Below are 27988 nucleotides of genomic sequence, written 5' to 3'. Positions count from 1 at the left end.
CCAGCCATCTTGGAATGGACATGGGGAAAAGAGACGGGGGAGGGGGGCGGGCAGAGGGCGGAGCTGCCTGCGCTGCCTGACCCCGGCTGAACCCCACCCCCCCCACTCACTAGATTTAATAAACAAATGCTGCCCGGGAGGCAGGTGACTCCCAAGCGTCCAGCTAGCCCCAGGAGACAGAAAAAATTACAGCCTTTAAAAAAGTGTGGCCCTGAGGGAAGGGGGGGGTAGTCAGGTGACTCGTATGAGCTGCCCAAGATGGCGTCTGGTGTGTGGCGCCTGAGAAGCGGGGGTTACCTGTAAGCAGTGACGGGAGGGGAGTCCTCTGTCTCCTCGGGAGATCCTGCTGCCTGTGCCCAGGAGGGCTCCTCAGCGGGTGCGCTCTGGTTGGGGGCTATGGTGATAGTGGGCTGCGCCTCTGGTTCTTTTTAAGGCAGCAGCCTCCCTGGCCATGGCTCTGAGGGAGCTGAAAGTTTGCTTGCTGGGGGTAAGTGACCTGCTGGGTGTATCTGGGGTGATAAGGAAGGGGGTGTCTGTTGTATAACACCCCCCCCCCCGGTGGTCTTAGTGAATGGGGGGAGGGGATAGGGGAGTTCTCTCACAGAGGGATTCATTTGAAAAGTGAGGGGGGATTTCTGCCATGTGTGATCATGAGAGCCCTTAAAACGGCTTTAAAGCCAAGGTGGTTTGTGACGGTGTTTTTCCTGTGATGAGAAAATATTTTCGTCTCTTTCCAGTGCTCATGTTGATTTCTGCAGCATCTGTTTGTGTGCGCCACTGAGACGCTCCACAACACCTAGTAAAGCCTTTCTCTCGAGGAAGAATTTTTGTTGTCTGTGTCTGAGACACAAAATAACACACACTTTTATTTTCGAGGCTCCCCTCTTAAAAAATGGGCCTGTGTTTAAACTGCTCTGCTCCTTATGCTGTCCAAGGTTTTGATCATTTGAATAATATTTAGCCCTTGTATTTATGCCACTTGATGCCATTTTCAGGCTTCAAAAGCCCTCTCCAAACACTAGGTAATGGGTGAAGGAGACTTCAAAACAAATGTAGGTGAGACTTTAATTTTTGTGTAGAAATATATACATATATATGGCAAAATCTTCATCTCAAAAGACAGACGTTTTTAAAAATTCTTAGCTCCAAAATTAGTGTTCCCAGTCAAGGGTCCTCCAAACCAAATCCAATTGAAGTCAATTGGAGCTTTTTCCTGGAGCCACTCTAATGGGGGTTCTGTCTGCTCCTAAACAAATGAAATTTGACAGGTAAGACTATGTATTTCCTGGTTCTAGATAGTCATGTTCCCCTTCCCTGGAAAATTGGTATATATTCTCTAATTTTGCTTGCTATATATGTTATCCTTTGTTTACATCAAACTCTACCTGTGAAATCTTTATGGAGTGGGAAAAGGGGGAATACGAGAGCAACAAAGAAAATTTCCCCTTCTAAATGTCTCAGCCAGGAAACTTTTATTTATTTTCATCTCCCTTTCTCTTCTTTGTAACTTTCTGTGACTTGTATTGTTATTTGTTAAACACTAAAATATGTAGATGACAAGTATAGTATATGTTTGAATTCCCCTCTCCTCTCCCAAAAAAGAAGCGAGAGCCTCGAGAGGATTAGCACAAACTTAAATTGTGTACAAATTAGTGCTGTAGTATATTATATATTGCATAATTAGCATCTTATGACTTTAAAAATAAACTTGGTATTTGTGGATAATCTAGCTCTATACCCAGATGTACAGACACTCTTTTCTTAATCTGTGTATTATATAATTTTTTAACATTAGCTTTAATAATATTTTTAAATTTGGGCAGCAAACACTGCAGAAAGCAAGCTTCAATTAAAGCAAGCTTCTTGTTTTATTCAGATATTTCTTAATATTAGGTTTGGTAAACTCTTTTTCAAAACTTTAAATTTGGGGTATAGATTATCTGATTCTATCATCTAAAGATTGTGAAGTGGTTCAGCTATGTTGACTAAATTGCCATCTGAAACCTGAATAAAGGCATGTGAGCAATCAGACGTCTTAACTTAGATGCAATTTGAAGCATGTCTTTTGTTTCTCTTTTATTAAGCCTGAGTTGTCCTAGTTACTATTCAAAACACACAGACAACCTGGTGTTAAATTTCTAAGGTGTGGTTTAGAACGTGGTTTGTCACCTTAAAATTAGACTTCCTCCTTTCTTGTTCCATGAGGCTGTGAGATTAAAGAAAATATTAGTTTCAGGTATGTCTCAGAAGATGTTAAGGACTTTCATTAAATAGGGTGGGACTCAATGACTCAGAAGCTGAAATGTATTTGTAATGCTTGTAACATTGTGACTTGATCTACTTGTATGTATTAATTACCTTATTCAGTTACAGATGTACACTTTAACAGTTGACATATAAAGCAGCAGCTCTTTCTCGATTTCCTATATGAATATCCCTAATTCAAACCAAGCACTTAGGCAGACTTTTTGGTGGGGGAGGCATGGTGGGAGGGGAACATACAGAATAATCTGTTTCAAGAGATTAACAAAAAGCTATAATGTTCAAGTCTTATCCAAAGTTATCAAATGTCTTTTATATCTGTTTTGGGATAATGTATCTTTAACAGTGCTATCTCCTATTTTCAACATAAATATTATTTTATGGCCCTTCAGTCTTTCAGTTTTGCTGCACTGAAATATTTTGATTACTAAAACACTGATCCTAAGAGTTGTTCCACTTGGCTAGACCCCCATTGACTTCAGTGATGCTCTCTATAGGAACTAGGGTTAGTCTTACCATGAGGAGCTTATTGCGGGACTGGGGTCCAAATGTTCCCAACTGTTTATGGTAGTTAAATTCCCACTGGTGTAACTGCTATGTTCTTCTTCAGGACACTGGTGTAGGCAAATCAAGTATTGTGTGGCGATTTGTAGAAGACAGCTTTGACCCTAACATCAACCCAACGATAGGGTAAGACACTAAATAAAATATATTTGAATTGTAAATAAGATAGAGGAATGTGTCATTTAATCCCTAAGAGTCCCATATGAAACACATTCTGCGTGAAGTAGCAGAAGTTAAATCTATCCAAATTTCATTTCAATGCAAGAAAAATGCATGCTCTGAATGCTGAAGTCAGAGTCAGGAACTTCTGAATTCAGTCTTTGTACTGACATTGACTTGCTGTGAGACCTTAGGCCAGTCATTTGTGGCTTGACCAGCAAAACTGCATGTAGTAAAAACTGCATGCAAATCACCAGTTACATACATAACCTTCCATTTGTATACACAGGTGCATAGTTTTGAATACCCAGTCATAACTAATGCACATGGAAATAAGGTCGTTTTAAAAATCCACCCTTTTACTGCCTTACAGTGTATTGTAGTGACTGAGATTTCTAAATACCCTTAAAGACTAAAATGCTAAGTGCTAAATGCAGTTTCAGTTTTTATGCTGTAGAGCAGGTTTAAAATCTTGTTCTGTTTTTTATATTAATAATCTTAACTAAAATATCCTGTTAGGATTTCTGGATTATGAACAAACAAGTGTGTTCTACTGCTGATGCAAACATCAATATCTGTTTCTCATTCATCAACAGAAGAACATAAATCTATGTCCACTTTATGTTGAGACACCATTCTTGAACTTCAAAAATAATGGAGTACAGTAACCCATAGGCTGCTCAAGTTTTTAAACAGTAATGTTAAAAACAAAGTCACATAGATTTTTTTTCTAGGGTGGCTCAAAAGTTTTTGTCAACTGCATCTTTTTCTTCTTCCCAGCTATTTCTTTAATTCAATTAATATAAAATGCATATTCCCTTAACTAACAAAATGGGGTAAATGCAATAACACTTCCTAATAAAGATCAAGTGTTTCCTTCATTCCTTTGAAATATCTAGTTTTCCTTTTCTGTGTTTTAATTATGGTACAGAAATTTGGGTTAAATACAGTCATGCTGTTTAGAAATCCTGTTCTTTTATTAACAAAAGCTATATCATTTTATGTCATAAAACTTACGGACTACAAGTTTTTATCTGTTAATTAATCTACCGTAGAGGTTCTTCACATAGGGGTTGTGAGCGTTCTGCCCTTTTTATATTACTAAATGGAGTGGGAGCAGGGAAGTCCCAGCTAGATGTGGGGGCAGGAGGGTATGGAAAAGCTGTGTTGATATGAAAAAAAGTTGAGAATCATTATCTGCAGCTATAGTCATTACGGGCGAGCTATTTAAAGGTGTTCAGTCAGAGCACTAAGAGGAGGTGGTGGGGGAAAAGGACATTTAGTTAGATGAGAAACTGGGGTGAGTGGGAAGACTGAGTTTGGCCGGACAAGGAGACTGGGACTAGGAATCCATCATGGGAAGAAAAAGGGGGCAATAGATCTGACAAGGAGCTATGATGCAGGGGGAGAATTAGGAGTGGGGGTGGATTAAGATGTGTAGCCAGTGGGAGAGAAGGAAAAGACAGACTGGACAAGGAGCCAGAAGAGTATAACTTGAACTGCCTGGGCAAGGAGACTTGGGAGAGAGGGAATTAGCGTAAGGGGACAGAACTGGTACTGGCTGTGAGGAGTGGGAGAGATTAGGAGTAGTAGGGGAAACTAAGACTCGGATAGCAAGCTCAAGCTGGAAGAGCGCATGGACAAAGAGATAAGACTGAGACAGGTTGGAACATATGGGATGGAAGGGGTCGAGCTTTGGCAAAACAGGCAGAAGTATCTGTACCCAAAACAGCAAAACAAGCAGAAGAGTCTGTGCTTGCTAGATCACGCTCCCCTCCAAAGCCTGGAATGGAATCTCAAATTCCTGAGTCTCACCATTCCTCTGCTGTCCGCAAATATTTGTGAAACCCATGGTGAAGTGTCTCTCATCCCCCCCTTTATGGTCCACATACAGTCTAACAACCTACTACTGCTTTCAGTTAATCTTTTAACTCAAGTGGTAGAGGTTTGTCCAGTAGCTCAAACAGTTCCAGTCTGGCCAATGAACCATGCAGGGCCACCCAGAGGGAAGGGCAAGTGGGGCAATTTGCCCTGGGCCCTGCAGGGACCCCCATGAGAGTTTTTTGGGGGCCCTGGAGCGGAGTCCTTCACTTGCTCTGGGGGGCCTGGAAAACTCTCGTGGGGCTCGGGCCCCTGGAGCTTCTTCCGCTCCAGGTCTTTGGTGGCAGGGGGTCCTTCCACCCCAGGGTGGAAGGACCCCCTGCCACTGAATTATCACCAAAGCAGGACCTGCCGCTGAAGTGCCGGGTCTTCGGCGGTAATTCGGTGGCGGGGGGTCCCTGCCACGGGTCTTTGGGGCACTTCGGTGACGGGTCCTGGAGCGGAAGGACCCCCGGCTGCCAAATTGCCGCCGAAGCGGGGGGCCCCCCGCCGCCAAAGATCCCAGCCCCTCTGAATCCTCTGGGCAGCCCTGGAACCATGTGGGTGTCAGTATGATGTCACATGATAGAATCTGTGTTTTTCAGTTTGTTTTTTTGAGTGTAATTTCCTAGATTTAAAAACTTTAAAAGTTAGAAAATAGAAAATTTAAATTAACTGTGCAACCTAAATGTGCCCCCTTTGTGCATTAAACTACAGTGTATAAATGACTGTTTTTCAAGTGATGGATTAAAATGTGTATCCACACACTTTAAATACACACTAACAATCATCAGTTAATGGATATCATATTCATGGTCTGCACGCTTTACCTCCTTCTTGTTGTGCAGCAGTGTTATAATGTAAGAAAGTGGCAGTGCTAACAATGCCTACAATAGAAACTTTATTTAAACATGCTGCTTTCCCTTATCCTTTGCTCAAGTACATAATTAGTTACGTTTAAATCCACTGAAGTTTGGCTCTCTTACCCTTGTGCTTCGGTATTAACTCGTATTAAGGTCACTGTAACCTTTTGTTCAGCTTGTTTAAAGGAAACTTAAAATCTTGCAGTCTTTGTGTTAGACTCTAGCTAAATCATCTGAGGTGATGGGAGGTTTTAACCTCCAGGGAGAACTTGAGAGCTTTCTGCTTTCCTTTAAAAACAAATGCATTAAACTTAACTATTCTATGCTCCCTTACTGTTGAACTGAGTTGATATACTCTATAGCTGCCATTAATGTGTAACTGAAATAATGAAGGGCTTATAGTCATAACTTCTATGCAGGGCCGGCCCTGAGCAAAAAAAATTTTTGTCTGCCCCCTACCCCAGCCCTGGGCTCCCCCACTACCTGCATCACCTGCTGCCCCAGCGCTGGGCTCCCTCCTTCCCCCTTCCACCCGCACTCCCCTGCCGCCCCAGCCCTGGGCTCTCCCCCTAACCTGCACCCTCCTGCTGTCCCAGCCCTGGGTCACTGGTAACTCGCTCCCAGGGCGGGTCATTCAGCAGGAATTTTGGATGTGCACAGAATACAGACAGGATTGGTTCCCATATGGTTACAGAACTGCAGTAAAGTGGAACAATTTTCAGCTTGTGTGATTGGAGGATATCTGGATGGATATTATAAGACTGTCCTACATAAATGAGGAAAAGTTGAGATGCCTTTATTCTTTTGTTCCACTCTTTGTTTCTATGGAGAATTTCCCAATGCAATATCACTCTTTTAAACAAATAAAACTTTAAAAAAAAAAAAAAGGCAATAACTGTTGAAAATAGCAATTCCAGTCCTAAAAACCACTGGGAAGCATTTCTTGCTTCTTCATTTCTTATTCTACTTTTTCTACAGCAAGTTACAGTGGATCAGTATATTTGATTTGGGAGAAATGAAGGAACAGCTGCCCAAATTGAGCTTGAGCACTCTTGAAATTTGAGGGTGTTCAAATCTGTAAGGCAGGTACTAGATTTCTTTTCTGAATATTAGCTAAATCTGGAAAGGAAAAGTCAATTTCTGCTTCCATGGCTCAGAAGTAGAAATCCTCCTACGTGCCTGGTACTGTATCTAAAGCTGCCATAGTCCCCTAGCAGAGCCTCCCCTCCCCTCCCTTACTTTTCATTTTAAATTCCTGTGGGATCCACGTACCTCCCTTGCCAGGCTTCAGATACAGAGGTGCACTGTCCATTTAGTCCACCCAATTCCTTCTTCGTGGGCTGCAGGGTGAGGTCACACCAGTATCCCTAATGCAGTTTGGGGAAGTCTTCTGAAGGGGACATCTGGGGCAAAGACTTTTACTCCTTGGGTACACTTGTTTTCCATTCACAGTGCCACCCCTTTCAACTCGCAGCGTGGGTCAGCTACCTCACTCCCTACCCCTCCCTTTCCTGTTGATAGCTGCCAAGGGATTGCTGGGAAATTTAGTTCTTTCCCTGCTCCAGAGTTGGCTCTATAGGGGCAGGGAGCTAGGCAAGGGACTACAGCTCCCAGGGTCCGTGGGTTCTCAGCTCCCATGCTGGATCGCCAGCTGCTCCATGGTTCCGCTTCTGCAGTGTTGTGAGAGGGAAGAAAGTGAGTTTAAAAAAAAAGGATGGCCAAAATGACGCCCCCGGGAAATGTGCCGCCCCAAGCACCTGCTTGTTTTGCCGGTTCCTAGAGCCGGTCCTGCTTCTGTGACCTGACAATACTTAGAGCCCAGGAGGACTCTAAAGCCTGAGTCACTGAATTTAAGTGTCCAGTACTGCATCCTGTGCTAAAGACATTCACCCTTTGGCTTCATTTCTGTAATAAGTTTTGAATTGGTGGACTCCTAATTTCAGTGGGGCTCTGTGCATGTCCTGAATCCTATGTAGAGTTCATTGCAGGATCAGGGCCTTGAAAAATTCACACCCTATCTGGCACTTTTTTTTTTTCTTAAGCTAGTGTCTGATAAGTTCACAGAGGCCTTTATGCCATAGCATAGTTCAGCAGGCAACTTCAATTGCTGTGTGACCTATTGAAGTCCGCAAGACATTTTATGAGGCCCTAGCTCCTATGTTAATTACCTGGTAAATATGCAGTATTTTGAAAGACAAAAACTAATATAAAGAAACTGTTTGAGCTCTCAAAGCATTAACAAACTACACATGCCACCAAAAAATAAAAAGTTACGGCACCTTGTACACTTATTCTGCAGACCCAAATTCAGTGTAACGTTTCTTTTCCAAGAGTGGATGATATAAGTAACACTTAAAGCAGAGCTGGGAACTGTTTACCTTATGAAGTAACCATGGTAGGTGTTGGAGTTGTCATCCAACTCTTGCAGGACACCTGTAGAATCCTGGCATTGGTCATGGCAGATTATTTTTTTTAAAAAAAAAAGGTAATCTCTTATCCTGAAGCCCCTTCATTACCATCCTCCTGCACAGAAAAATTATATATATTTAGGGAGCTGGGGAGGAGGAAGTTTTATGGCCCTTCTTTTGAAAGTGGAGGGAATCTGCAGGTTTCAGGGTACACTCATGGGGAGAGGGCTTGGGGGCAGCATGTGCCACTGCCTTATTCACCTCCCAAAAACCCATTAAATTTTGGTGGGAAGTCAGCATTAACTTACCTGCTCTCAGTCTCTGCTCTGTGGGACTCCCCAGAATGGAGATGGCAGCCAAATTTCCTGTCAACATAAGTCCAGCAAGGGCTAGTGCAGAGGTTCCATGTGGTATCCTTTCAGTAGCTCCTCTAATATTCATGTGTATTTTCGTGAATTTGTTATGGTGGTCCTTTTTGGGAGGGAGAAAGGGGTGAAGAATACCACCACTCGCTCTCTAGCTGCCTCTGTGGCGGTACAAAATCTGCATCCCCTCACCTTCAACTGAAAAGTTAAGAGAAAGAAGAGTGCAAATTTACAAGGCTTCTTATCCCCTCTCTGATCCTTTGTACTGTATTCTGTTAGGATGGAGTTCACCACTGTTTAAGTGGTGTACGTTTGACCTAATTGGTGCATGCATCCTTGCTTGGATCCTGTGCACAGTAATTAATTTCAAACATTATGTATGATGATCTTAATCAGTTTTATATATAGTAAAAAGCACTTCACTTTTTTAAAAAAAGACCTAAATTATGATGTTAAAGTTAATTGAAGATATTGACCTTTTATATATAAACATTAGTTATGCTAGAAATAGATTTTTCTTTGTATTTGCATTTTGGTAATGTTACACTAAATCTTTCAGAGCATCTTTTATGACAAAGACTGTGCAGTATCAAAATGAGTTGCATAAATTCCTAATCTGGGATACAGCTGGACAGGAACGAGTAAGTAGAGCTGTTGTTTTCCTCCTTAGTTCGTAAAGATTTTTGTGTGGTCTAATTCTGTAAATTATGCATGTTAATGTATGTTTTCACGCATGATTCTTTCAAAGTACACTGGAGACAAGCCCATGATAACTTATTTCATCTTTCACCTTGGTTATTTGGCTCCCCTAGGGAAATAAATTATTAGAAAATGTGAAGATACCCTATTTATGTAACATCTTTATAGTAATGAAAAGGTCTACTGAGACAATAGTAAGCACAATTTCAGACACTGTTATGAGAAAGATATTGACAAATTAGAAAAGGTACAACTGAGGAGAATATAGATAAGACGAGAGCTATAACTATCAAGAGGATTAGAAAAAAAAACAGGTTATATTCATCAAATGGACAGTGTCTGTTACAAAAACAGACTTGCAAGGTGGTGTTTTTTGGCAATAGTTTTACTTCACAGAAGCATTTCTATTTGGCTTTGAACATTTCTCTGCAACACCGATCATCCCAGTTCAATTGCACAAGCTAAGGCCCTGATTCTGCAAATGTATGCACTTGTGTAGCTTTACTGATATGAGCAGTCCCATTGCCTTCAATGTTGTAACTAATTATAGGAGTAAAATTAAGCAGACATTTACATGTCTGCAGGATTGGGGCCTAGGTGTTTATACACTGCATTTGAAACAATAATATTGGTGGAATAATATGGGATAAGCGGAAATGGTGTCTCAAGGATTGGTAATTGGTTAAAAGATAGGAAACAGAGGGTAGGAATAAATTGTCAGTTTTCAGAGAGAGGTAAATAGTGGTGTTCCCCCAAGAGTCTGTCCTGTTTAACATACTCATAAATGATCTGGAGAAAAGGGTAAACAGTGAGGTAGCAAAATTTGCAGATGATACAAAACTACTCAAGATAGTTAAGTCCCAGGCAGACTGTGAAGAGCCACGAAAGGATCTCTCAAAACTGGGTGATTGGGCAACAAAATAGCAGATGAAATTCAGTGTTGATAAATGCAAAGTGATACACATTGAAAAACACAATCCCAATTATACATATAAAATGATGGGGTTTAAATTAGCTGTTACCATTCAAGAAAGAGAGCTTGGAGTCATTGTGGATAGTTCTCTGAAAACATCCACTCAATGTGCAGCGGCAGTCAAAAAAGCAAATGTAATGTTGGGAATCATTAAGAAAGGGATAGATAATAAGACAGAAAATATCATATGGCCTCTATATAAATCCATGGTACGCCCACATCTTGAGTACTGCGTGCAGATGTGGTCACCTCATCTCAAAAAAGATATATTGGAAAAGGCTCAGAAAAGGGCAACAAAAATGTTTAGGGGTATGGAATGGCTGCCGTATGACAAGAGATTAATAAGACTGAGACTTTTCAGCTTAGAAAAGAGACCACTAAGGAGAGTTATGATAGAGATCTATAAAATCACGGAGAGAGTAAGTAAGGAAGTGTTGTTTGCTTCTTCTCATAACACAAGAACTAGGGGCCACTAAATGAAATTAATAGGCATCAGGTTTAAAGCAAACCTTAGGAAGTATTTCTTCATACAACAGTCAACCTGTGGAACTCCTTACCAGAGGATGTTGTGAAGGCCAAGACTATACCAGGGTTCAAAAAAGAACTAGATATATTCATGGAGGATAGGTCCATAAATGACTATTAGCCAGGATGGGCAGGGATGGTGTCCCTAGTTTCTGTTTGCCAGAACCTAGGAACAGGCGACGGAATGGATCACTTGTTGATTACCTGTTCTGTTCATTCCATCTGGGACACCTGGCATTGTCCACTGTCGGAAGACAGAACACTGGGCTAGATGGACTTTTGGTCTAACCCCATATGGCCGTTCTTATGAACTTGATTTTTTTTTTAAATTTTCATTTCTAATCTGATTGTTTGACGCTCATGTCAGAGTTTTTCATTTGAAATACAAATTTTAACCTGGCAGTCTTTCCAGAAGAACTTGATGGCTGCTTCTGCAACATACACACCTTTGAGGAGATGCAACGTATTTATTCAAGACTTACAAGCACACAAACTAAAATTAAAAAGGGAGTTGGAGGAAATGTCTTTGTGCTGCATACTAATTACCTTGCTCGTGAACTACAGGCAGCAACAACTTTTGTTGTTGCAATTATGTATAAAGTTTTGTAAACATGCCTGAAGCTGTTTGGCAAAGGATTTCTATTACGCATTAGAGTTTCATTCTGTTAATTTGAATCACGTTTGAAAGCAATGGGAGACTGCCCTACTTCGGATTCAGCATACTACATTCTATGAGGAATTATATCTGCAAATGGTTGACAATTGGTGCTGTCGGCTTGTATGAAGTGAATGTTTCCTCTCTTCTAGTCTTATCCCTGGAGTGATGCCCTTTTCTTTTTTCCATGCAAGTAGTTACACTTTGTCTAAGTGGAAGAGATGAAGATGTCCTCACCTCCTGCCCCACCTCTGACTCAGAGCTGCCGATTCTGTAGACTCATCCCTCCACACCTTGAGGGTGAGGGGTTATTTTAGGGGAGAACATACATCTTGAGACTACAGTGATGTAGGAACAAGATTCTGACACTTCATAAGAGCATGCCAGTGTCACCTTAGTTTCTTCACCAGACCTCCACTGTAGAGTGCTGCTGACAGTTATTGTTGAATCTACAAGCTCACCTACATCCATGCATCCTCATTCTCCCTTCCCCTACCTCCCGCCGCACACAGACAGTATGTTTAAAGTTAGGCAGAGTTCCTTCACAAACAATACTTCCACCCTTCCAAATGATCAGACAGGGCAATGTGTCTTTATATATATATATCCTTTTAAACTGAAAGTTTTTTGTTTTAAATGTGGAAGCATTAATGCTTCATAGCAATTCAGTCAAATACAAACTCCCATGTCATAGCACAAGTTACTTACTAATAACCCAATTTATCAGTAGCGGCTTCTGGTGTAAGAGCAAAACTCTCTTGTGCATTAGGGAACATATGTGATGCCCCCACATTCTGTTGGCCCAGGAAAGAAAAACTGACCAAGCTCAGGGCTTTTTGTTTTTTCCACTTGCCCATCAATCAAATTGGGTAGCCACTAGAAACCATGGTAAACTCCCTTATCATAACTTCATGTGACTTGTAGGGGTCTTTAATCCAACACTTGACTTCATATCAAGTGCTGAATGTGATATTGGATTTTATATCAAGTTTTCAGTGATTGTAATACCACTCTGATGATGATAAACTACACTGTTAATCACTTGTGCATCTTCTCCTTACATTTACATACTACCTGTACTTAATCTGGACAATGCTTACAGGCTCAAAAGACTTAGTCTTGTAAGGATTAAAGAGATAGTGATAATGTAATGCATCACAGAACCAGGACTTATTCATACACAAGAATAGTAGCAACATTTTTTTTTTCTGTTTTCCAATACCGGTACTGTTTGTTTTATTTTTGTTTTGTTTTTTTCTTTACGAAAATGTTTGTACGACTGCCAGATAAGATCTAATTTGTATTTACTTTGACACAGCTGGCTATGAACTTTCAAGAACTTAGTGTGGAGAAAATCTTACTGCAGAATGTTTGTACAGCCAAAGAATTTGGTGTGCCTTAAAATGAAGGGTTAAGAACATTGGCTTGGGATGGACCAACTATAGAAAGGACTGATCAAAGCTGCTAGTCAGTTCTATCAGTGAATCTCCTGCCCTGAAACTTCCATGACAGTTTTCTGTTCCTGGGCCGCCTTCAGCAGAAATTGCAAAGTGTGTAGTGACTGTTGAGGTTTGGATAAATTATTGGCTTTCTCAGGTTTACTGAGAACTGCCATCAAACCACATATGACCTCAGCCATCAGGATTTGAACACAGTGTTAAAACATAGATGCAGTGGTCCATATGAACCATTGAGTTCATGTGAACCAATATCATCTGCTGTTCCCCATATTTCAGTTTTACCATTTACTGTATTTTAACAATGCACTTCCAAGGCTTATCAGTGAGCAGTTCTTTTTCAGCAGGTTGCACAACTCCTTGTCATTATAAACACCTTGATTAACAACAGCTTAATTTTTAAGCTAGAACACAATATTTCACCTGATGTAAATTTATTTCCCACAGATCTCCATCTCCTTTGTCCCTGAATTCTTGTATTTGACAAGAAGGGATAAAAATCAAGGACTTTAGAAATGCAGATTGTCTGCAACTAACATATCTCTGTTGTAAAGCAGTTTCATTCAGGTTGGGTGTATTTCCACTGACCACAAGTTCAAACTTTTTAATCAGATTTAAACAGTAAGTTAGAAGATCACTGACTACTTGTAAAGTATGCCTTAATTGGCATTGTAAGGCACTAAAATATCTCAAGTGTCTGTTCCATTGTTACAAATAATGGCCTAGTATTTAAAAATGAAAACACACTAGTTGCTGTCAAGATATTTTTCCCTCTTCTTTCTTTCTTTCAGCCTACTCTCTACTTCAATTATTCATTCTAGAACTGTATTTCCAATAAGTTCTGATGTCTTGGAACCCAAATGCAGAAAACATTAATTTAGTGTGGTGTTGACTAGCCAGCATCTCCTCTCCCCCGGTCCATATTTATCTACTCTGTTTCTCTTGGTGACATAGTTTCCATGTCTGTATTCATGCTGATGGAAGCTGTGATTTTTGGATTACATCTCACTTAAATTTAAGACTTCATTTGGGGCACTTCTGCTCAAGTTCCAGAAGTAACTATTTCTCTTTCATTGACTAAAGTTAGTATGAAATTGCCTTCAACCACTATCTGAGTTTTGGCTATTGTCCATGCTGCCAAATTCTTGTGTTATACTGACTCTCACTGGTAATTCTGTGTCTAAGCTCAAATCAGAGGTGGGCTGCAGTGCGAGAAAGCTGAACTCTTTGAACAGACAGCTGAAAGAAAATGTAATTTCTGGAAACATCTGTTTTGTTAAAGGGAAACCTTTTTTTTTTTTTTTTTAACTGCTGACTATTCCTAGGTGAGAAAAGAAATCAAAATGTTAGCAGGCAGGAAATGAGTAATACAAGATCAGCAAGTGAAAGCTGGATTTTTCCCAACATAAATAGACATCAAAAAACCAGGTAGTCAAATAGTCTGAGTAGTGGTTTATCAAATATGTTTCCCTTTACATTCTAAGTACTTACGGGGAAGGGGGGTGTATATTACACCCTTCTTGGATGAGTCGTGTGTTTCCTCTTTCCCACCTCTCAAACATTTATTTTCATTCTGTTGACTTCGTGTAAAGACTTATTCTCAAAAGAGGAAATTTGGAAGCCAAATCTAAATGGGTTGGAATTTTGTTTTATAACAAAGGAGATTTTTAGGATGTATAGAACTGCTCTCAGCTAAACTATATTAACCAAAAGAAAACTAGTATTTTATTATAACCAAATAAGTCTTTGTGAAAAGCTACGTTGTCTTCATGATTTTTATATCTATAGATTTCATATTGAGTAGTAAACAGTGTATATAAAGCCATACATCAAAACACTGCATGTCAGTTAGTTATTCTGTTCTTCCACTGATACTTCAGTGTGCTAAATGAGTTGTTTTTTCTTACCTTAGCAGAATTTCTGAGCACTGCATCTAAAGCAGTAATTATTTCATAGTGCCAAGCATGTGTTAAACCATTGCAGTTTCTTATGAATCAAAAAGCAAGTAGCATTCATGCAAGGATAGTGGCCTGATCTGTGTATTTTAGGCTCATCCAGATTTGTAGCAATTGTCAGTGTTGCGAAGTCCTTAGATTTCCTGTAAATCTTATGATATTTGGTGTGTATCCTAAATCCTTTGCTTCAGGGGTCAGGTGATTGTAAGACTCTCAGCTTTTATTCTTTCTTAACTCCCTCTTCCCTCTCACCCCCCAACTCTCTTGGTTGAAGGGGAAAAGCTTGAAAACATTAATCCTAAATCCCAGACGGTAAATAAAAAGAACACAACAGTGTGTGTGTGTTTGTTTTTTTTGGGGGGGGGAAGGGGGCTAATCTCACTTTTAAGCCATTCTCAGGATGTTTTGGGTTGGTAGTAATGTACACTGGTTCTTTTTATTTTTCCTTCTGTCGACATGAGTATCTTGAAAAGGAAGAAATGTATTCAATTCACCCTACCCTTCCTCTCCCTTAGTGTTCAAAATTAGGCATATATCCTTTGTGTATTGTCTATATCTGTATAGCTACAGATCTTTTTTTTAATGGGGGTAGCCCATCCCATACCTCACATAACTACTATCAGGCTTCTTTCTGTAATTTGGCCTTTACAACCTGGCTCTTCTGAGGACTATGAACTAGAGACTGAAGCCTTGGCTACACTGGCGCTTTACAGCGCTGCAACTTTCTCGCTCAGAGGTGTGAAAAAAACACCCCCCTGAGCGCTGCAAGATATAGCGCTGTAAAGCGTCAGTGTAAACAGTGCCGCAGTGCTGGGAGCGCGGCTCCCAGCGCTGCAAGCTAATCCCCATGAGGAGGTGGAGTACGTGCAGCGCTGGGAGAGCTCTCTTCCAGTGCTGGCGCTGCGACCACACTCACACTTCAAAGTGCTGCCGCGGCAGCGCTCCCGTGGCAGCATTTTGAAGTTTCGAATGTAGCCAAGCCCTGAGATAACATGAAGTCTAAGAATTTTGCTTCATGCCTTTGACATTCTGTATTGCTCCTGTCCCTTAATTCCTTTCTTTTAATCCTCTCTATCACAAAAGATTAGTCATTGCTATAAGATTCAGCAGTATACTCTACCTTCAATAGAAGCAGCCTTCTTCTTTCTTGTACTAGATTCCTGCTATCCCTGAAGCGGAGCGTTGGAACAGAAACTTTTCCCCTTGGAGCATTGTTCCACACCTAAATGAGCTTGAATAGTAACAAGAAAACTGAATTCTTTAACACTGAGTGGTCTTGGAGAAACAGAGTGCTTCACAAGTTTAAATTATAGTTCTTCTCTGCCTTCTTTTGGGATTTAAACCACTTCTTTACTAGCTTTAATCTGGATAAACTCAAGTTTTGTTTGTCATCATATGGCTTTATTATAGTCCATTACAGTAATCTTGCACTGCTAGCTCCCAGAAATATTCACTGGCTAGCCTTCAGCTAAGATTGCTTCATGTGAAGCTTTTATATCCTACTGACAGTCTCTTTGTAAATTTAAGGATACATTTTCCACTAACCTAAACTCGTTTCCTATACTAGAGCAGTGAAAATTGGATTAACTGGTCAGTGAGCCACACAATCTTTGGCACAGCATTAAATCCATTCTATATGATGTTTCTCCCTACAGTTCCGTGCTTTAGCACCAATGTACTACCGAGGCTCAGCAGCAGCTATTATAGTTTATGACATCACAAAAGAGGTAAGAAGAGATGGTTTGCAATATAGTTCTACAAACACTCATGTATGTTTTATTTGGCCAGTTCTGAATCTTAATTCTGTCTCCCTTCTCCATACCAGGAAACCTTCTCAACATTAAAGAACTGGGTGAAAGAACTTCGACAACATGGGCCTCCAAACATTGTTGTAGCTATTGCGGGAAATAAGTGTGACCTTAATGATGTAAGGTAAATTGATGTCAGTCCAGTGCAGGTGTAAGTTCAGATACAAGGTGATGGTACTAAATATGTGTTAGGAAGATTAAGGGATTTACTAAGCCGTGAAAGATATATAGTAATTAAAAAATGCAAGTCTTTTTAAAAACTAGTACAAGGTGTCTAGCCCATTTTAGAAAGGCTTGCGATGTCTGCAACACTTCATCTTATTAGCAAATGTTGATCCTTCTGGGAAAGTTTAAGTGGGTTTTTGCTGACTTGCTGATTCAGGTACCTTGTTATCACCACCAATATAAAAGAGGGTGGGAGCTGCTCTGGGGAAAGTGGATCTAGAACATGGGATGAAGTCCTGAGGAAGGAATTCTAGAGGCGGCCAAGTCTTGGAAAACTTCTTTATTACTGAAGTCTGGTTAATGAAGCCAAGCCCCAAAAAGGGAATCAGTTTGGATTCTACGTAACGTGTGGACTCTTTTCAGAGCAGGTTGGGAAAGGGACCTGCCTACACGCCTCTCCTTTATTTATATTTTACTACCACAGCTGAGGTCTCGGCTAAAACAGGCAGATATGTTTTTTAAAGAGCCATTGCAAAGTTGGTTGACATTGATCCCAAGGGAGATAGGACTGCAAAATTCAGTCACTGGTATTTTAAAAAATACTAAAATTTCAGTTATCTAACGAACACCAATATAAATCTTTAAGAAACATGTTTATATTCTCCAAGGATGAATTGATATGAAGTAAATGACTAAAAGCTAAATATTTAGAAGACAAATACTGTGTTCTTGGTAGTGGTCCTTGGTGTTGGTGAAGCCAAACCTAGTTCTGTCCCTCCTGATGGTTTGGGGCCTGATAACACCATAAGTTGTGCACACGCTACTCCCTGTTGAAACTGGTGAGTGACAGGGCTCCTTAACTTTAATCAGTGTAATACTTAAAATGCTGATGGTTTTGTATGACTTTTGGCAGGCTGGCCATGTGCAGTGTACATGCTACTCTAGAAATTTCAATTTTATTAACTAGAATTATAACTTTAAGATAGAAACTATTTAAATCTACATGTGATACTCCTGAGGGAATTCTGCGCCAATAAATTAAAACTTCTGCACGCAATATTTTAAAATTCTGCATATTTTATTTGTCAAAATAACACAATATAATCACACCAGTTTCAATTATTTTTGGTCATTTATTTCAAAATACCTGTCAGCAAGTATGTCTGTAACAATATAGACAACAAAAAAGATTCAAGAAATGTTTTTGAGATATAGATTCCTTAGTAGTCATCTTAATACAGAGCTCTGAGTAATAATTCATTTTAAACTACAATACAGAACCATATTTCCTGCACCCCGCTGAAGCAAGTGCAAAGGCTTGGGAGAATCAGGGGTAATGAAAGAGCTGAGGGAGAGGGAAGTAAATTGCTGGGAAGGAGCCTGGGTGTGAACTTGGAAGATTGTTGGTTATGGGTGAGAAAAGTATGGAACAGGTATTTTGGGGGGGCGGGGAGGGATTGTTATGGAGCTTCCCCCATGCAGACATTGGCTGACCCTTAGCCTCTCCCATTCAGTCAGGCACATCTGTCCCTGTCTCCATGTATCCCTGCACCCGCTCCCCCTGTCTCCATGTGGCTCTGCGCCCCTCCCCCCCATCCAGCCACTCTCCTGTCCCTATGTAGCTCCCCTCCCCTCCCCAATTACAATGTGGCTCTGCACCTCTCTCCCCCTGTGGCCCTGTGCCTCCACTCCCCTGCCCCAGTCTGTCCTCCTCCACTAATCCTTATGAGCCCCTGTCTAATTTCCCCCCAGCACCCCATGCTGTCAGTCTCTCCACAGTTCCTGAGCTGGCCTGACAGGTACTAGAAGGGAGATTCTTTTTCTTTCCTAGCTGGCTGGGAGCTGCTGCTATTCCTGCACCATAGCGGCCTCTGGTGGGCGAAAGGTGGAACTGCACCAATATTTCAGCAGAGCTTTTTTCTGCACAAAAAATTAAAAATATGCACAGCTTATTAATTATGCATGCATGCAATAGCACAGAATTCCCCCAGGAGTAATGTGAAAATAGCATTGTGACTTAAGGAATTTTAGCACTTACTGCCAGTCACACTGTAACTAAAGCTGCAGAACAGTTTCCATTGTATTTGTACTTGTTTTAATTCCATTTTTGGCTGAAATTCTGCCCTAAGGGGAAGTATTCTCTTAAAGCCTCAGGCAGTATTGGTTTTTTCTTGTTTGGGTGGGTGGATGTGTTTTGCTGGGGCAGGAGCATGACTGTTGTGCACTGTATTTTATAAAACACAGACAACTTGGAAACAGTTGAATATGAAATTTGGAACATAGAGTCCTTTGTGAGAAGCACGTCCTTGACCAGTTTTAGAGAGAAAAATTGTTAGAAATCAATAAGATGTTTTGATGTGTTCTGAAAATTGTACTGGATATTGACAATAGACAATTTCACTGAGTCTGAGAGTTTGCATTGCTTTCAGGAGGTTGAGAGCATGCATGTTTCCCTGAAGTGTGCACTTCTCAGTGCATGTTAATAATTGCTGACTAGGCAAGACAGCGTGCTTACTGAACGTAAAGACAACTGAATGCAAAAATAATACAGTAATAGTTCTTCTTCGAGTGCTTGCTCATGTCGATTCCATTCTAGGTGTGCGTGTGCCCATGTCTGCAGCCATCAGAGACTTTTGACTTAGCAGTATCCGTAGGATCAGCAGTGGTGCCCCCTTGAGTGCTGCACTCATGTGTCGGTATATCAGTCAATGCTGGCCCTACACCCTCTCAGTTCCTTACCGCATTTGGTGGTTAGTCGGAGTGCCTTTCTTGCATAGCAAAGGCTAGCAGTTTCAACTCTACTGACTAAGCCTTAGGACCTTGTAAATAGTTTGTTAGTGTTAAGTAGTTACGTGTAGTTAGTAATTAAAGTTATAGTCCCAGCGGGGACTTTGCCCCAGGCGACCATGCCCTGGTCTTCCAGGTTTAAGCCCTGCGTGGACTGTAACAGGCCTGTGCCTGTAAGTGACCCCCATAGCAGCTGCCTCAAGTGCGTGGTGGAATCACACGTACCATATTTGTAAAAAAAACAAAAAACAACTTTCAGCCCAGGACTCGGAACAGGATATTTATTTGCGAGCTCTCATCATGGAGTCTGCCTTTCATCTGGCTTCCGAACCATCCCGCCAAGACTCACCGAGTACCTTGGCCTCAGTGCACCCCCAGCACCCAGCTCTGCTCAGCACCACCCCCTGTTTTTGGTGCCCAGAAAGAAAGCAAGAAAGTATGGCTCCGTGGCACCAGGCAAGAGTCATGGGTCATCGGGCAAGAGACCCAATTTGGGCCGCCTGGCCACTCCGGAGCCATGTCTCCCCGGTTGGGGCTCTTAACCCATTAAAAGGTCCACCACCAACTCCTGGGAGCGGTATGGAACCCAACCCCCTGACTGCACAGATGCCTTCCCAAGCTTCCTCGGCGCCGAGAGAGCAGAAACCTCTGCCCATGCCACCGACACAGCATGTGCCACAGGAAATGGCAAAGGTTCCCCACAAGGGCAGGCCAGCCACTAAGAACCCTCAGGGGGCAGTATAGTGATGCTGATCCCCCAAGATAAGACGGCGTCTCCACCTCTGCACCGAAGATTGGTGGAGTGACATCCCAGATCCTCTCGGGCTTGCCCTCGGTCACCAGCACCACGATCGCAGTCCCTGCCATCTCACCAGAGATTGCCTAAAGGAAGGCACTGGTCTCCGTCCTACCAGCACTGTTGGCCCTCCCGTCAGTTGTCCTCTTGGCATAGATTTTGCTCGCCTGCCCCATGGGAGCGCTCCCCGTCGCATCTCCAGTCCCACCAGTACTGGTCCACTCGACACTGGCACTGATTCTCTTATTCTGGGCACCAGTTGGCGATAGTCAGCAGGCAGGCTCAGACGGCGATGGCCCGACCGTGGTCACAAGAAGGAATTCCTCCAGCATGAAAGGGCAGTTCAGCCCCTCACCCAGACTCCACCTGCGCAATAGGGCACCTGGGGCCACATCGACATAAACGGCACTGCCTTGACAGCACGGCCAGTGGCCAGTGCAGTGGCCTTATTGGAGCACATGGGGAGTGCTGGTCATGCCGATGCCGATGCCCCTTTGCACCGCTCATCTGCCACAACCTCAGAGCATCAGTTAGCGGCACCAATGGCACTGGGCTGGGTGCATGAGGCATGCTAAGAGGTCGAGGCAGAGGAGACTGTACCCACCCCTAAACCTCCTTCCCCCACAGGAGACGATGCCCTTGGGCCTCCCCTGGTGGTACAGTCGTCGTTTTCGTTCCCAGATGAGGCAGTTGCAGAACCCTCAAGAGCCAGTCTGCCAGATGATTTTAAAGAACACTAGGCCCTGCTTCGACGGGTGGCCAAGAACTTGGGCCTAGAGGTGGAGGAGATGGCTGAGCATGCAGATACCTTGTTCAACGTGCTCTCAGCCTCTACCTCTGCCCGTGTCGCACTAGCAGTCCTCAAAATTGCCAAGGCCGTCTAGCAAACCCCGTCATCTATCCCTCCTACGTGCAGAAGGGCCAAAAAGAAGTACTTTGTCCCAGCCAAAGGATTTAAATATCTTTATACCCGTGCTCCCCCAAGCTCACTAGTTGTCTCTGCGGCCAATGAAAAAGACAAGCAGGGGCACACCAGCTCAACTCTCAAAAACAGAGGACAAAAGACTGGACTTATTTGGGAGGAAAACTTATTCAACTGCCAACCTGCAATTCCAGGTGGCAAAACATCAGGCCCTCCTAGCCAGATACAATTTTAATTATGGGACTCCCTTCATAAATTCAAGGAATACCTCCCACAGGGTTTAGCCCAAGAATTTGGTACTCGGGTGGAGGAGGGTGCCACGGCGGCTAAGTGCTCCCTCCAAATAATGTAGGACATGGCTATGGTTATGGGGCGCAGCTAGTGGCTTCAGACCACTGGCCTCTCCCAAGAGATGCAGACCTCGATCCAGGACCTCCCATTCAGTGGAAACGGACTTTTTTTTTTTTTTTCCAGAGCAGATGGATGCGAGGCTGCGTGGATTAAAAGACACTTGGGCCACCCTTCGCTTGCTGGGCATGCATAAGCCCCAGTCTGTTCAGGAGCAGTTCTGGCTGCCCTTGCCACCAAGGCCTTAGCAGCCTCGTTCAGGATCTGCAAGGGGAAGGGATAGGGACGTAAGTTACAACCGCCACCACCCTTCCTCCTTTTGCTCACCTGAGGAGCCCGGCCCGGCAAAGCATTCTGGGGGCCAGAAGCACTTATTTTGAGGGTGCACTCGAATGACTCGCCCCCCCCCCCGCCAATCAACTGTCAGGATCCACCTTGTTCTTTCCTCGACTGTCTTTGTTCCTTGCCCTGTCTGGGTGCGGGTCATCTCAGACTGCTGGTTACTGGACAGAGTGTCACAAGGCTACACCCTGCCGTTTTCAGCCACCCCTCCCTCCTATTCACCCACCCTTTTTCCTCTTCACGGACCCTTCTCATGAGCAACTCCTCATTCAAGAGGTCGGGAGCCTCTTGCGCCTAGGGACAGTGCAGGAGGTCCCTTGGGACATGACAGGAAAGGAGTTCTACTCCTATTATTTCCTAATCTCAAAAGCAAAAGGGGGCCTCAGACCATTCTGGACCTGCGATGCCTCAAAAAGTCTCTCAGGAAGGTGAAGTTTCGCATGGTCTCCCTGGACTCCTCCATCCCCTCCCTGGATCTAGGAGACGAGTACGCCGCCCTCGACTTGGAAATAAGCGAAGGTCAGACTTTTCCTCCATCTCATTGTGGGCAGATGCCATTTCCAATTCACAGTGCTCCCCTTTGGCCTCTCATTGGCCCCAAGGATCTTCACATAATGTATGGCACCAGTGGCCATTTACCTGAGGCGTCAAGGGGTCCAGATCTTCCCATATCTCGACGATTGGTTCATCAAGGGCAGGTCTCAGGAACAAGTACAGAGAAGCCTCGATCTGGTGCCTTCCACCTGCTGTAACCTGGGCCTATTGGTAAACAAGAAAAAATCCACCTTAAGGCCAGTCCAATGAATAGAGTTAATTGGGGTGGTTCTCGACTCCATGCGAGCCAGAGCCTTCCTTCCGGAGGCGTATTTTCAGGCCATGCCGGACCTGATCTCCCATGTGAAGAACAGCCCGCTCACCATGGCTCACACCTGCCTGTGATTGTTGAGCCACATGGCTGCCTGTACATACGTGGTCAGTCATGCTCAGCTCCATCTCCAGTCTCTGCAAGTATGGCTGGCATTAGTTAACGTTCCCAACAGGCACAACCTAGACCGAATAGTCAGGGTGCCGGATCACATTCTATCATCTCTGGATTGGTGAATGAACCCCGGCTCAGTGTTGCCGGGAGTTCCCATCGCAGCCCTAGCCCTGTTGCTGACCCTGATATCCAGTGCTTCGGACCTGGACTGGGGAGCCCTCCTGGGCGAGCTCAGCACGCAAGGCTGCCGCTGCGAGATGATCTGGCCCTCCATATCAATGTCAGGGAGCTCAAAGTGGCTTGCCTGGCCTGCCAGGCTTTCTTACCCCATCTGAGAGGCAAGGTGGTGCAGGTTCTCACTGACAATACTGCCGTGATGTATTACATCAACAGGCAAGGCAAATCCAGGTCATCAACCCTTTGCCAAGAAGCTATCCACCTTTGGGACTTTTATGTGTGGAATGCCATCCATCTGGTAGTCACACATCTGCCCGGGACTAGGAACATGTTTGCAGATCGTCTCAGCAGGACCTTCTTGTCTCACCACTAGTGCTCGCTCCATCCAAAGGAACTGAGAGGATGTGAGGCCGGCGGCACCTGATATACTGACACATGAGCATGGCACTTAAGGGGGCACCACTGGCGACCCGATGGATACCGCTAAGGCAAAAATCTCTGATGATGGGCACGACACTCTTAGAATGGAATGGACATGAGCATCTCAAAGAAGAACAGTTACGAAAAGGTAGGTACCGTTCTTTCCTAGTTAACTTTAGTTTCCTGACCTCTCAAAGCAAAATTAATTTGTATGTATTTTCTACTCACGTTTACAGTAAATGTGAAGCTTGACACTAGTGTTAAATATCTACCATAAAATATATAGGGTGTGCCATGTAGTATGGCTCAGATGCTTGTGGGAACCTTTTCATTTCCTGTCTCTCTTTTGTCTGTACAATCTGAACGTTTTAAACATTGCTGTGATGCAGGATATTAGGGTTTGTAAGCAAAGTCTGGATTCCTACTGAATGAGATGGATATTAGAAGTAACATGTTTTTTTCCGGTAATTTGAGCTGTTTTTCTGAGAATAAAGCTATCCCTCCCTCCTCAGCTGACTTCAGAGCTGCATTCTGGCACTCTTAAGAAAACACATCCGTATTTTCCAGAGAGGAAAATGGTGATGGCTGTTGAATTTATATGATGGTGCTGTCCAAATACTGTTGTTCAGGTCACACTATTGTCCAGTCCTTGGGGTTACGTAAAAGATGAGCTGAGGATAGAAATTGACCTCTCCATGAGGAATGGGATGCCAAACAGTTGACACTAAATCGCTTTTTGAAATTACTATTAAGCAGCGAGCCAGTTTTCTAAAATTGGGATAATTAATGTTTCTGCTTTGTTCACAATGTTTTCTTTTCTCTTTTTAGAGAAGTCATGGAAAAAGACGCTAAAGACTATGCAGATTCCATCCATGCCATATTTGTAGAGACCAGTGCTAAAAATGCAATTAACATAAATGAACTCTTTATAGAAATTAGTAAGTACTACTTTAGTTAACACTTTTTTTTTCTCTGAAGGAAGCCTAAGCAGAAACTTGACTACTGCATTAGTTTGTAGTTCTAGTTTGCTGAGAGTACATTGGGTTCATATTTGTCACCACTGGTTGGGATACAAAACTGCAAGGTGATCTGCTGGTTTCTGGTCCTCTTATGACCTCTAAAAGCTTCTGCCTAGAGATTCTAAACCTACTATGATGATCCACATCACTGGATAAATAGCAAGCAGGTCACTGTCATAAAAGTCAGTGTTATCTTACCCTATCCGTTGGTGAATGTTTCAATTAGTAGTTCAAGGTCACTGAAGGGTGAGGGAAGGAAATGCATGAGGGTTACCAAAACCTTCACAAATACAGAAGGGGAAATAGTATTTCCAATCAGAGCACTGTATTTAGATTTGATTTGGGGAATTTATTATCCAAAGCATAATTGGCTAATGGGGAGCAGTAATTCTGTAATTATCACACCACAATTACTAAATATGATTTAAAACAAAGCATTTTTGTGTGGGTTCCCTTTAGGAAATTTTTGATAACCTTGTCCCTCAAATAGACCACAAATAATTTGTTTTTCTACATTAGTAAATTGACTTTTACGTGGAAGAAATGCAAACAGTACCCACAAGAGAATGCAGTGCAGTACTACACTCTTATAGTGAGGATTTGAGTTGTAATTCAGATGGCTATAATAAACACTGAACACTTACGTGCAAATATCTCTCAGCTTTGTCTTCTGAGTCAAGTAAACAATATAAAATTAGAGGTAATCCTTGCATAGACACATCGAGTTGTCAAATGACTGTGAAGCTATTTAATGTTTTTTTATTTAAACTAAAAAAAAAATTAGACTCCATGGAAGTAATTAAATATTTTGTTTACTACTGACTTTAACTACAACTTTGATTCTTTTATAACTATTTAAGGAAATCAGGAAGCTATTTTTCTTATGCATTTAGTTGATTTTGAATAAATGTTGATGCTTGAAAAATGCCCAACCAGATCATGTTGTTTAAGCATTAAGCTTAGGGATATAGGGTGAGATCTGATACACTACTCTGGCACTTTTACACAGAGAAAAGGGGCCAGAACAGGGATGAGGAGTCCTAAAAGCCTAATATCTATTCAGGAAAGAAGGGAACCTGCCCTTAAGAGGTGCTCCCTCCAAAGTCCAATCCATTGGATTAAATGCTTATGCAGATATCAGATTGTCAAGGTTCCTTCCCCACTCTGAACTTTAGGGTACAGATGTGGGGACCTGCATGAACACTAGCTTAGATCTAGTACCACTGCCACAATCCAGAATTTCAGTGTCTGGATCGCTCCTTGTCCCCTTAAAACCTTTCCCTCCCTGGGTAGCTTTGAGAGACTCCTTCACCAATTCCCTGGTGAGTCCAGATCCAATCCCCTTGGATCTAAAAACAAGGAGAAATCAATCAGGTATTAAGAAAAGGCTTTTAATTAAAGAAAAGAAAGGTAAAAGAAAGGTAATCTCTGGGAGAGATTAGTATACCAGCTACTCTCTCAGACAACAGATTCAAAACTCAGAAGATGTTCCCCTGGGGACAAATTTAGTTACACAAAAAAAAAATACCCAATTTGATTCTCTCTCTATTTGCATAAGACAGGTTACAAAGAAATAAACATAAACCTATTTATTCCTTTCTAAAACTTACTACTCTGATAAGAGGCTGGTTCCTTGATCTTTTCCACTGGGGCTGAAGCCGAAACTCTAAATAAAGGAAAAACTTCCCTCCTTCCTTTTGAAACATCTTATTCCCCCATTGGTTCCTCTGGTCAGGTGTTAGCTAGGCTAGGTGAACTTTTTAACTCTTTACAGGTAAAAGAGGCATTAACCTTTAACCACCTGTTTATGACACAGTTGCTCTGTAAAAGTGGTTTCAATATTAATGTAACTCTTGCTAAAAAATTTTTTTTCCTCTTTATAGGTCGTAGAATTCCATCAACTGACACCAACCCCCCATCTAGCAGTAAGGGCTTCAAACTTAGAAGACAGCCTTCAGTGACAAAACGCAGCTGTTGTTGACTGATACTTTAGAAAATCAGACTTGTTTTGAAAGTAGGTGGTCTTGGAAGCTAATAGTTTATGTTGGGTATATATTATTGGTCTTAGAACTTATCTGCCTGATGTTCATACTTCAAGGTCCCATAAAAATGGACCAGCTCATCTGACATCTGTATGCTCACAGAAGAGACTGCAGTCATGATAATGTCAGCCTGTTTGTTTACAACACATATAGTGTCTCTTGTATTCAAAGGGAATCCATCATCAGTTCTTTGGCCTTGCGTGAAAGGAATGTTGACATATGGATGGTAGGACTGAAATGTTTAATAGTTTTGTAATCAACATGATATGTAATGTTTTTTGTAAAAGGGAAATGAGCACTTTCGTGGTCCAGAGGGATGAGGGAAGGGGGAAGAAAGAGCCCTGTTGAAACAGTGACTTTAATTTTAAGGCTATTCTGTTACCGTTTCAATTGTTATAATGAGCATTATTTTAAATATAATTGTAGCTAATCCAAAGTACAGTGAGGCAATTGGTTGTAGATGGCTTCAAAGTAAGTTACTGATAAAAATGAGCAAATCAGCCCATCCAGTCCCCAGATCCCACTTGCACTTTTTATTTAAAAGTATTATGAACAAACAAGCAATGAATTGTAAATCATAGACAATCTTACCTTTTCATGCTGGCTTAATCATTTAAAGGCAAACTGATACATTTATAAGCACCTATTTGTTTTTAGTAAGCATTTTTACTATTAAAAATGGTGGTCTAAGAGAACGTAGCTAAAACTCTTTTTAAATTTAAACTGAGCATGACAGACAACAGATGCCGTCAGTAGTTCTAGTAAGACTTTAATATTTTGGGGGAAAGCTCTTTATTGCTTCGCATGTGTAAAGTGTTTGTACTATATTTATGAGACCAATGCCTAAAGTATTATAAATTATGTAAAAGCAGTTGAGAAATCAGCTTTCTTCAGTCTTTCCATTCCTCACCCATGGATAGAGTCTCTGGGGATCTCCAACAATTCTGTCCCTGCTTGTGAGGTCTTACATTGCAATCAGTGACCTCTTCCAGAAGAAGGTTGGGTGATGCTCCCCTCCTATCACATCTGCATTTCTGCTCGAAATGGCTGGTAGATGTCACTGTCGGTGAAGCATGTGGCTTGTCCATTGAGCAGATCACCTCTGCAGTGCACCCAATCCTTGCTGGCTGAGGCACAAAAACACGAACAGGAAACCAAATCCAAGTCACGTATGGTAGCGTAGATCGTTACCTCTTGGTTCCTGGGTCTAGCCCAAATAACTTTTTAATTACTTGGTATTTTTTTTTTCAGCAAATCAGCTTTTAGCTTATGTTGTACTGTTTCTTACATTTTATATTAAACTAAAAATTGACCATATCCTATTATACTATTTTCATTATTTATTTTTAGTTTCCTCCAGAGCTAGCAGAGAACTTCTAATTTTTTTTAAAGAAAGCGCCTAATAAAGTATTTTCAATATTTGAGTTTAAGTTTTGAT

The 27988-nt window shown here is 42.1% G+C and overlaps 2 protein-coding genes across 7 annotated transcripts in view; one reads left to right on the top strand and one right to left on the bottom strand.

The window, feature by feature from the left end:
* The window catches only part of LOC116826091 (serine/threonine-protein phosphatase 4 regulatory subunit 1-like), a 44412-nt gene extending 44156 nt beyond the window's left edge, over nucleotides 1-256 (bottom strand). For 2 of the 6 annotated variants that reach the window (XM_075072235.1, XM_075072238.1), the window contains exon 1: nucleotides 2-30. Coding sequence is in view for 2 of the 6 variants with exons in the window: in XM_032782594.2 (XP_032638485.1) it covers nucleotides 2-8 (7 nt within the window). In the remaining 4 variants the exon portion in view is untranslated. Of the gene's footprint in view, nucleotide 1 lies in introns of all 6 variants that reach the window. The other 4 variants (XM_075072234.1, XM_075072236.1, XM_032782594.2 and 1 more) reach the window with 3 other exon arrangements.
* RAB22A (RAB22A, member RAS oncogene family) lies at nucleotides 221-27936 on the top strand. Its single transcript, XM_032782598.2, has 7 exons — nucleotides 221-487; nucleotides 2873-2952; nucleotides 9041-9122; nucleotides 16401-16472; nucleotides 16571-16677; nucleotides 24318-24427; nucleotides 26392-27936. The coding sequence occupies exons 1-7, from the start codon at nucleotides 452-454 to the stop codon at nucleotides 26487-26489; spliced, it is 585 nt and encodes a 194-aa protein (XP_032638489.1). The 5' UTR covers nucleotides 221-451; the 3' UTR covers nucleotides 26490-27936.
* The last annotated feature ends 52 nt before the right edge of the window (nucleotides 27937-27988 follow it).

This window comes from Chelonoidis abingdonii, chromosome 14 (genome assembly GCF_003597395.2).
Source record: "Chelonoidis abingdonii isolate Lonesome George chromosome 14, CheloAbing_2.0, whole genome shotgun sequence".
Lineage (NCBI taxonomy): Eukaryota > Metazoa > Chordata > Testudines > Testudinidae > Chelonoidis > Chelonoidis abingdonii.
This window is presented reverse-complemented; position numbering and strand designations above follow the sequence as displayed.

Coding starts and splice junctions, on each gene's coding strand:
- RAB22A (XM_032782598.2), top strand. CDS start 452: ATGGCTCTGAGGGAGCTGAAAGTTTGCTTGCTGGGG. Junction 2,953..9,040: donor AACATCAACCCAACGATAGG/GTAAGACACTAA, acceptor TAAATCTTTCAG/AGCATCTTTTATGACAAAGA. Junction 16,678..24,317: donor TGTGACCTTAATGATGTAAG/GTAAATTGATGT, acceptor TTCTCTTTTTAG/AGAAGTCATGGAAAAAGACG.